The 10193-nt window shown below is 42.8% G+C and overlaps 2 protein-coding genes across 2 annotated transcripts; one reads left to right on the top strand and one right to left on the bottom strand.

Moving 5' to 3' along the window:
- Positions 1 to 1133: 1133 nt before the first annotated feature.
- On the bottom strand, positions 1134 to 1682 carry LOC141630997 (uncharacterized). Its single transcript, XM_074443725.1, has one exon. It carries the CDS (start codon positions 1680 to 1682, stop codon positions 1134 to 1136), a length of 549 nt encoding a protein of 182 aa, XP_074299826.1.
- Positions 1683 to 5005: 3323 nt separating this feature from the next.
- LOC141630996 (uncharacterized) lies at positions 5006 to 6389 on the top strand. Its single transcript, XM_074443724.1, has 3 exons — positions 5006 to 5442; positions 5527 to 5854; positions 5976 to 6389. Exons 1-3 carry the CDS (start codon positions 5006 to 5008, stop codon positions 6387 to 6389), a joined length of 1179 nt encoding a protein of 392 aa, XP_074299825.1.
- Positions 6390 to 10193: the final 3804 nt, after the last annotated feature.

Genomic DNA, 10193 nt, shown 5'->3' with positions numbered 1-10193 from the left:
GGCATTTTCTATGTCAGAAAATCTCTCCTTGTTGAGTTTTTTGAGACCTGACTTAAGAGCTTTCAGTTTCCTTACAACTTGGTACATTAAGGTCCCCTGAACTGCCCCCTTCTAAGCATCTTGCACTATTAGAATAAAATTTTCTGACTGTCCCCACATATTGAAGTATTTAAAGCTTCTAGGAGTCTGAGTATGTTTACTACTTCCAACAAGATAAGGAGTATGGTTAAAAAGACCTTCTGGCATGAAATGAGCATAATAATCAGGAAATAGGTCAGTCTAGTCCTTATTAACCATAAATCTGTCCAACCTGCTGTATGTTCTATCTTCAGGCCTCTGTTTGTTATTCCATGTATACAAGGACCCAATAGCTTATATATCTAGCATACCACAATCATTAACACAGCTCCTGAAATCATCAATTTCAGCTTGGGTAGTATTTCCCCCCACATCTTTCTCCATGAGCTAGTACACAGTTGAAATCACCTCCCATTGCCCAAGGCCCTCTCAATCTATTAGCAATCCTCCTAAGCTTATTCCATAGAGGAATTCTCTCATGTATGCCATTGAAGGCATAGATATAAGTAAGTTAAAAGCTCTCCTTGCTCTGTAGAGATACCACTTTCATGTGTATAAATTGAGCATCATACTCAATGAAATGGATCTGAAACTTAGCCAGCTGCCACAACACCCATATCCTTCCTCCCTTGTGATATCCTGTATTAGTAGAAATGCTCCAACTAGGACTAAAAGAATTAACTACTTTATTGAAATTACACGGTTTAATTTTTGTTTCTAATAGGCCAAAGAGACCTACTTTTTTATTCTGTAAGAACCAATTTATTTCCCTTTGTTTATTTACACTATTCATCCCTCGTATATTCCAAAAACCAAAATTATCCATTAAATTTGAGAGATTTATTTGTGTCACCTGCACTACCACTTCCTTCATGCTGCGGTTGAATTGATCCAGACATATGCACCACCTCTGTATATGAATGAGCCCCAAAATTGGACTCACTATACCCTTCGTCCCTAGCATCTTGTCTAGTCAGTCTGCCCAAGCTCTTAGCAGGGACTTGATCCCTCTTAGGAGAACTCCTAGTTATTGGGAGCACACCCCCATCCTTTGGCTAATTCTCCAGTACTTCTACCACAACTCCAGTGGTAGTTGTGCCTGGTACAGGTACTTTTACCGTTGCCTTTTTTGCCACTGGTCTCCACTCCTTTCTAATCACCTTTGATTCTTTTTTCTTTTCTCCCTGTTTCCTCCATCTGCAATGCATAGTCTCATGTCCTACACCCTTGTAAAACTCACAAGTAACAGGTTTCCACTCATACTCAACCTCTATTTGAATAAGTTGCCCTAATTCATCCTTGAATTTAGCCTTGTCAGGTAGCTTCTGATTGACTTGAAGCTCTATCATGACTCTAGCAAAATTCAAACGAGTCTTTTCTTCAGTGGCCAAATCACTTTTTATAAACTTCCCTATAAAGTTGGATATTTTTGGTAGTCCCTTCCCCCAAAATTTTAAAGGGAGTTTGTGCAATCTTATCCACACTGGTACAGCAGTAATTGTATCTTTCTTCATGTCTGCCTCACTTGTCCACCCCTTGACAATTAATGGTTTATTATCAAATAGGTAGTGTCCAGATTTCAGCACTTTATCTTTCATCTCCATGGACTTGAATCTAACCATAAACAATCCATCATGCATAAACGATATCTTATCAATATTAAATTTGGACCATATCCTCCTTATAAACCCTCTATTATGTCACTTGGAGGATTTGCTCCCATGATAAAAAAAACAACTGCTTGCTTCCAATATTCAATTTCAGCACTAACATCATCATCTGTTAATTGCAGGACCCCCTCCTCATCATTAGGGCTGCCCTGATCACTACGTTCCTCAGATATTTGATCATCACCAAAATCTTTGTTCTCATCAGAGTGCTTGTCTTTATCACCAGTGTTAGAACTTTGCACCTCCTCAGATTGCTCATCTTCACCATCAGATTTGGCATTCAAGGTCTCATCAGCAGGAGGCAGATTGGACTCTGTATCCTCATCCTCATCAATGTCCTCTACTTCCAGTTCAGGCCCACTCACCAATTCATGTATACTCTTTGTTTTGCGTGCATCCTCTCCATCAGGTCCCCTTCCATGGCACATCACAGCATTAGGAATTGTAGTAGGCCTAGTATTGTTGGATACCCTCTGCGTGGATTGAGATTTCCTAGCCATGTGCAAGGAAATTCAATGGCGGCAGAGAGTCAAATTGAAAAAATCTCTCTTTCTCTCTCTATCGTTTTCTCTCTCTAGGGTTTTTTTTTTGTTTTTTTTTTTTTTGTCCTTCCCTTTATTTCTGTTCTTTCCTTTATCATGTCTAGCTAATTTCTCCCTGCTAGGATTAGGGGATTCAATGGACCGATGTTAATTTCTAATTAGTTCATAGATTTGTCGTTGTTGTTATGTCTATGTTGTTAATCGCTGCTTTAATTGAATCTTGCTAATTGAATCGATGCAATTAGCCTTTTTAACCTTGTTAAGCCTTGACCTAGACCGGAAGGTTGGAAGGGGTGAGACCCGCAGTGAACAATAGAATGCTTTAGTGAGGGCGGAAGCTAAGCTAATAGAGTATTTTAGGGCGAATTGAGACCGGAAGGAGATATCCGTTTCCCCTTAGACCGACACATCGACTAATCTGTGACCTTAGCTGTAATTAATTGACGTTCGTAATCTGTGACCTTAGCTGTAATTAACTGACGTTCGTTGATAACCCGACATCCTAGTTTTCTCTCTTTCTTATTAATTTCTCTTCATTAATTCTCTCCCCTTAATCTTGTTTAGTTTAGTTTATTCAATTCTAAACCCCCAACTGTGACGTAGACAGACCGAATAGACAAGTAGATAGTGACCGCCTCCCTGTGGAGATCGGCCCTACTTACTGCTAGCTTCTGTTAGTGTAACTAGGTATTTATTTTTGGTACCTGACGACGGTATCACCCCATATGATCACATTTACACTTATATCATTAACAATTACACTTTCAGCGAAAACCCTAATTACACTTACAATTTATTACATTTACACTTCCTATAAGTTCAGATTTACACTTATAATTAGGGTAATTACACTTTCAGTGTAATTAGGGTTTACACTTTCAGCGAAAACCCTAATTACACTTACAATTTATTACATTTACACTTCCCATAAGTTCAGATTTTCACTATCAATTTAATTAGTAATTAGATTTGCCTAAAATTAAACCCCCGCCATAATAATTAGCCAAACGAGAATTGGAAATGAAGCAGAAATTGAAGAGGATCTTTAACCCCGTACACGCATTTTAGTTTTCTAGGGTTTCTATCCAAGGGTTCTGTCTAGGTCTAGGGTTAGGTCTTGGTTTTCTCCTCCAGTTTTGAGGCTCCTCTCGCGTTTTCTCATGCGAGTGTGGCTGCGTCATGTTTTTTTGTGTTGCGTTGGTTGTGTTGTGTTGGTTTGTGCAGGTCTGAAGAATCGTACGATCCGATGGTAGACCAAGGGATAAGGGCAAAGGTATTCTGCTTAGTGATGATCGAAGGACGGCTGACTCGTTTCTTTGGGATGAAGGCACTGAGGAAGAGGAAGAAAGGGGTCAATTGATGTTGGTAGGGCGGATTTGGGCGCAGAAATCAATTAATGTCAAAGAGGCTATTGAGACAATGATAAAATTGTGGAATCCGATGAAGCCTATCATAGGGAACGTTATTGATGCAAAGGAGAAACTTTTTGTGTTTCGTTTTGGGATACTACGCGATAAGGAGAGGGTCTTGGAAAATCAACCACGGCATTTTGATAAGTTCGTCTGGTGCTTTAACAAACCTACTACTACGCGTAAGGTAACTGATGTCCCTCTCTTTCATTTACCTTTATGGGCACGCATTTATGATTTACCTATATCGGGACGGCGCAATGAAGGCAATGTGAGGAAGATAGGGGCTATGCTAGGGACGTACATTAGCATGGAATTAGGGCCAAACCCGGAGATGGATAGAGCAATTAGGGTCCGTATTTTGCATGATGTTAGGGTTCCGTTAAAAAAATCAATTACTATTCTGATGCCAAATGGGAAGGAGGTTGAGTTTGATGTTAAATATGAAAAACTGCCGACTTTTTGCTATGGTTGTAGGAGACTCGGGCATGGGGAAAAAGATTGTGAAGATGGACCGTTTGATGAGGATGACTTACAATTTGGGGATTGGTTGCGAGCTTCTCCGTGGAAAATTATGAAGACTGTTAAAGAAGGTACCGGGAAAGCTGCGAGATCGTTGCACCCAGTGTTCGAGGATATGCGTAGAAATGAGGAGGAAGGAGACATTGCTAAGATTATTGATAAGTTACAAAGTATTGCCGTGAGTTTTAAAGCAAAGAAAAGAAGGGAGGAGGTGGCGGTAAATGAAATGGCGGGGGAGGACAGTATGGGGAGGGGAGGAGTTCATTCTTGGGTTGAGGAGGGGCAACTACAGGAAGGAGGAGTGGAGCCTGATTCGATGGTGGAGGGATTAGTGCAGGGGCATGGTAGCATTGGGAGGGTGGAGATGGTAGTGGATGGTATGGAGAGGAGGGGTGAGAAGCTTGCAGCTAGTGGGGCTGGATGCCAGGCGAGGAAAACACAATGCAAGGTGGGGGAAACCAGACGGCTGTGGAGAAGGGAGTGGGGGCAGTGAGAAAGGCCATAAGTGGGTGAGAAAAGTGGGGGAAGAAAGAAGGGGTACTGGGGAGGAGAGTCTAATTTCGACAGGAGGAAAACGGGGTAGAGAGTAAGAAGGGGTGGGGTCGTTGAGAAGCAAGAGAACTAAAGTTACCAAAGACGGGGGTGTCACTATACCTGAGGCGGAGGTTGAGGGATCTCAACCCCGCCGGGCCCAATGAGTATCCTAAGTCTTAACTACCGGGGATTGGGCCACCCCGATGCAGTGGGTGCGCTCCGTCATTTGTTACGACGGGAGGCCCCGGCCATGGTGTTTCTTTACGAGACGAAACTCAGTGGTGCGAAATTTGAGATGTATTATGGTATGCACGTGGATAGTGTGGGGAGGGCTGGTAGGTTAGCGTTCTGGTGGCATAAGGATATCAAATATGAGTTCCTTTCGGCTTCAGTTCATCATATGGATTTCATAGTTAGGGAGGCTAATGGGGATTGGCGTGTGATGGGCTTTTATGGGTGGCCTATGTTTGCGGATAGACACCTTTCTTGGGAGCTTTTACGGGTTTTAGGGCAGCAATCGGTGTTGCCGTGGATGTGCATAGGGGATTATAATGAGATATTATTTGCTAACGAGATGAAAGGGGGTCAACGAGCTCAATGGCAAATTAACCAGTTTCGAGAGGCGGTGGATGCGTGTGGGCTGGTGGATGTTTCCTTTGAGGGTTATGCGTTTACTTGGGATAATGGGTAAGTGGGCGAGGATAATCGTCAGAGCAGAATAGACCGAGCTATGGGTACTAATGAGTGGATGGAGCGATTTCCTTATGCCAGGCTTTGTCATTTAGGGCGTGAGTGGTCGGATCATTCACCACTCAAATTGGTGTTAGACCGGCGGAAAAGTGTGGTGCAAACCTCGAAAAGATTTCGTTTTGAGCAGATATGGGTGGGATCTGAGGGGTGTGAGGAGGTTATCCTACACGGGTTCGAAAGGGGGGGTGATCTTATGGAAGCATTACAGGAGAGTGCGACGGAGTTGCAAGCTTGGAAATGGGTGAGCATAGGCAAAATTGTGAAGATGATTGCAACGAAACGAAGCCAAATAGCTCGCTTGAATGAACGGGGTCGAACAGCTGAGGAGGTGCAGTGTAGGAGGAAATTGGTGAGGGAAGTAGCGGATTTGTGTAGACAGGAGGAACAGTTCTGGCGACAACGATCGAGGGCCCTTTGGCTCAAAGATGGGGACCAAAATACGAGTTTTTTCCACAAACAAGCTTTTGCAGAGGAAGGCGAAAAATCATATAAGCAAGCTGGTGGATGATGGGGGTGTTGTGAGGTGTGGGGATGAGGCTGTTTCTAGGGTTCCGACGAGCTATTTCACCGAGCTGTTTACAGCTGCTCCTGCTCGGGACTTTGAAGATGTGTTCGCTGGTATGGAGGGGCGGGTAACGGCGGAGATGAATAGTGAGTTGGGCCGTGAGTACTCAGAAGAGGAGGTTGTGGAAGCGCTCAATCAGATGCACCCATTAAAGGCTCCTGGACCGGATGGTATGAATTGTCTTTTTTACCAAACATATTGGCATTGTTGGACCGTTGGTGACGGGTACAGTCCTGCGGGTCTTAAATGGGGCACTGATGCCAGATGGGGTAAACCATACTCATATTGTCCTTATCCCAAAGAAGAAGGCGCCGGATAAGATTCGTGATTTTCGACCGATCAGTTTATGTAATGTGGTGTATAAGTTGACATCGAAGATCCTTGCTAACCAGCTCAAATTATTTCTTAATAAAATTATGTCGGAGAACCAGAGTGCTTTTACACCGGGAAGGCTAATCACGGATAATGTCCTTATTGCTTTTGAATTGTTTAATTATATGAAGAATTCGAGACATAAAGAATGGCATATGGCGGTCAAGCTAGATATGGCGAAGGCTTATGATCGGGTGGAATGGGATTTTCTAAGGCAGCTCTTGTACGTTATGGGGTTCGATGCTAGGTGGGTGGATAGGGTGCTCATGTGTGTGACCACGGTCTCTTCAGCTGTTCTTATTAATGGTAATGTAAAGGAGGTTTTTCAACCGGAGCGTGGCTTGCGACAAGGTGACCCGTTATCTCCTTATCTTTTTATCTTATGTGCGGAGGTGTTATCGAATTTGATGAGGAGAGTGACTGAAAATTCCGTGCTTCATGGTCTTTGAATTTCGCCCCAAGCACCTGTGATATCGCATTTACTATTTGCAGACGATAGCATATTTTTCCTGAAAGCTAGTGAAGGTGAAGCGGTGGAGGTGAGTAATATTCTTCGTAAATATGAGGCTGCCTCGGGTCAAATGGTGAATTTGGATAAAACGACAATCTCCTTTAGCCGTGGGGTCTCGGATGAGCGGAGAATTAGTATAGCTTCAAGGTTGGGTGTGAATGTTGTGGAGGAGCAAGAGCGATATTTGGGGTTACCTACAGTTATGGGTAGATCAAAAAAACCGTTAACTGATATTGTGCGCAATAAGCTCAATAAACGGTTGCAAGGGTGGCGTGGGAAAATATTGTCTAGGGCGGGTAAGGAGATTCTCATAAAGGCAGTTGCCAATTCGCTCCCTACCTATGTGATGAGTGTGTTTAAACTCCCGGCCTCTTTTTGTGACGAGTTGAGAGCCCTTGTGTCGCGGTTTTGGTGGGGATATGAGGAAGGAAAGCCGAGGAAAATCTCGTGGGTGTCGTGGAAGCGCATGTGTCAACCGAAATGTATGGGGGTATGGGGTTCCGTGATTTTATTGCTTCGAACCAAGCTCTGTTGGGAAAGCAAGCCTGGCGTCTTGTGACGGAACTAGAATGTCTATGAGCAAGGCTTATGAGGGGTCGGCACTATGGTGAGGGCGAGTTTTTGGCTTCGGGTTTGGGCCATAATCCGAGCTACACGTGGCGTGGGATTGTGGAAGCTCGGACTGTGGTGATGTGTGGTTTGAGGAGAAGAATTGGGGACGGCCTGGGGACCTCGGTATGGCGTGATGCTTGGCTGGTGGGGACACGGTCAGGACGGGTTTTTTCACCGTGTAGGGAAGGGCGGGAAAATATGGTGATTGCGGATTTGATGAAGAGTGATGGACGTGAATGGGATGAGCAGCAACTGGCTGAATGCTTCTTACCTTTCGAGAGGGAGCGGGTTCTCAATATCCGGTTGGGCAGGGAGAGACGGGTTGATTCGTGGTATTGGGCTTTTGAATGAAATGGGGAATACACGGTGAAGTCGGCATACAAGCTACTAGCGGGGGAGGAGCCTAATATGGTGGAGACGTCGAATTGGGAACGGAGCAAATGGTTATGGAATAACTTGTGGAAAGTTCAGGTGTGGCCTCGGATCAAGCTTTTCTTTTGGCAATTGTGCAACGATGCTTTAGCAACCAAGGTAAATTTATCTTTTTGTGTCGGTCATAATGATATTTTGTGTCCGTTGTGTCAGTGTCAAGTTGAGTCGTGTCTTCATCTTTTCCTAGATTGTTGGGTGGCGAAGGGAGTATGGGAGGAAGTTGGGTTGTTGGAGGAGGAGAGGGACGGTGAGGGGGATATTTGAGCGTGGGTGGAAGGTTGTTGGCGTGGGATGGGAAAGAGGGAGTATGGGTTGATGATGGTTGTGTGTTGGACCATATGGGAGGCTAGAAACCGGGTTATATTTGATAGGGGAGGTGTGGTGGTGGAGGATATGGTGAGGAGGGTTCGAAGGGTGGTCGAGGAAGTAGAGGGGGAACTGATTGTGCGGGCTAAGAATGCAGGGGGATGTTTGGAGACCTCCGAGCTCGGGTTGGGTTAAGCTCAATATGGATGCGGGGGTGAAAGAGGGGGTCGGTGTAGGTGTTGGGGTGGTTTGTCGGGATAGCTCGGGGAAAGTTCTATGGGGCATGGCTCAAAAGAGACAGGAGGTTTGGGAAGCATGTGTAGCGGAAGCGGTAGCGGAAGCGGTAGCGGTTTTGGAAGGGCTCGAACAAGCGCGGGAAGCAGGCCATGATCATGTTGTGGTGGAGAGCGATTGTTCGCAAGTAATTGACGCTTTGAAGCAGCGCAAGACGGGACGAAGTTTATTCTCGCTTGTTTTGGATGACATTTTATGTATTTCTAGTTCTTTTTCTTCAGTTGTTTGGTCTTACATTAGTAGAAGAAACAATGTAGTGGCTCACGCATTAGCACATGTGTTGCCGGTAGGAGATGGTAGAGTTGTTTGGGTCGACAAACTTCCCGAGATTGTTGATCGTTTAATTGTTTCAAATTAATGAAGGTACCCCTGTGGGTTTCAAAAAAAAAATTAATTAGTAATTGATACTTTTTAAAATAAATATGATCCACTTAAAATTAAATTCAAGCATGCTAATGAATTAGGATGTTTATCGATAATCAATAGAATAAAATTGAATTAAATTTAAGCATGCTAATCAAAACATAATCTCAGAAATAACAAAATAGAACAATGAAATGATAACAAAGGAATGAAACTCGTATATAACAATTAAGACTCAAGGATAATCTACATATTTAAAAGATAAGAACAAAGAAAGGAATCAAGGATGATCAAAGAATTACCTTCAAAGTGACTGATGAAGGATAATGTGGTAAAGAAAAAAAGTGAGGAATTAGGACGGTTTGAATGAGAATAAAAATAGAGCAGAAATGGATTTGTTGTATTTGGTAATGAATGTGGAAAAGAAAGATGAAGAAATGTGGAAATCAAAGACAGGAATTAGGACAGTTTTTTGAAATTATTAGAGGAGGAGTTGTATGAGAGAGTGGAGGGAAATGGAATAACGTGCAAATGACTGATGGACTAATACACATGCAGGATGCACAGTAAGTCTACCCCCTAAAGGAGAGAGTTAAATACTCTATACATTATTATAATCTTATAAGTTGCTTTTTGGTATAATCTTAGTCATCCATACACACAATCTAAGGGCTCTAAATGGGACTTATGGACTCAATGAATTAAGGTGGACTCATTAGATCTCATTTCTATATATATATATATATATATATATATATATATATATATATATATATATATATATATATATATATATATATATATATATATATATATATGATACTTCAGAGAAACTTATCCCTTCAAATAATATAATATGTGTTTTTCTCCTTTTCTCATAGTACGACCTTCAAATAAAATATACATATTTACCTGTTCTAACTTCTAATATTACCTCACCATATCAATTTTTCACGTGCATTCACCCTTCCTAACCAACCTAACCCTTCATACCCAACCCCATCTCTATCCACGAACAATTCCCTCTATCGATATCTACTTATATTCCCTAAATTACACTCTTAAACGTTAGAGATTAACCCTACCCCTCGAGAAACTCATCCCATTCCCCAAAAACCCGCCATACCCCTACCTCTACCTCTCACAAAAATACACACGCACAATGAAGTCATCTCTTGCCCTATAAGGTTCATGTCCTACCCATAATGAATAAGAAAATTTTAAATAAGTTTA

Source organism: Silene latifolia, chromosome Y (genome assembly GCF_048544455.1).
Source record: "Silene latifolia isolate original U9 population chromosome Y, ASM4854445v1, whole genome shotgun sequence".
NCBI lineage: Eukaryota > Viridiplantae > Streptophyta > Magnoliopsida > Caryophyllales > Caryophyllaceae > Silene > Silene latifolia.
This window is presented reverse-complemented; position numbering and strand designations above follow the sequence as displayed.

Bases quoted from the DNA above. Each gene is read 5' to 3' on its own strand.
- LOC141630997 (XM_074443725.1), bottom strand. From the start codon at position 1,682: ATGGAGATGAAAGATAAAGTGCTGAAATCTGGACACTACCTATTTGAT.
- LOC141630996 (XM_074443724.1), top strand. From the start codon at position 5,006: ATGGTGTTTCTTTACGAGACGAAACTCAGTGGTGCGAAATTTGAGATG. The intron at 5,443-5,526 runs GTAAGTGGGCGA...TCCTTATGCCAG, and splicing joins GCGTTTACTTGGGATAATGG to GCTTTGTCATTTAGGGCGTG. The intron at 5,855-5,975 runs GTGAGGGAAGTA...AAGCTTTTGCAG, and splicing joins TGCAGTGTAGGAGGAAATTG to AGGAAGGCGAAAAATCATAT.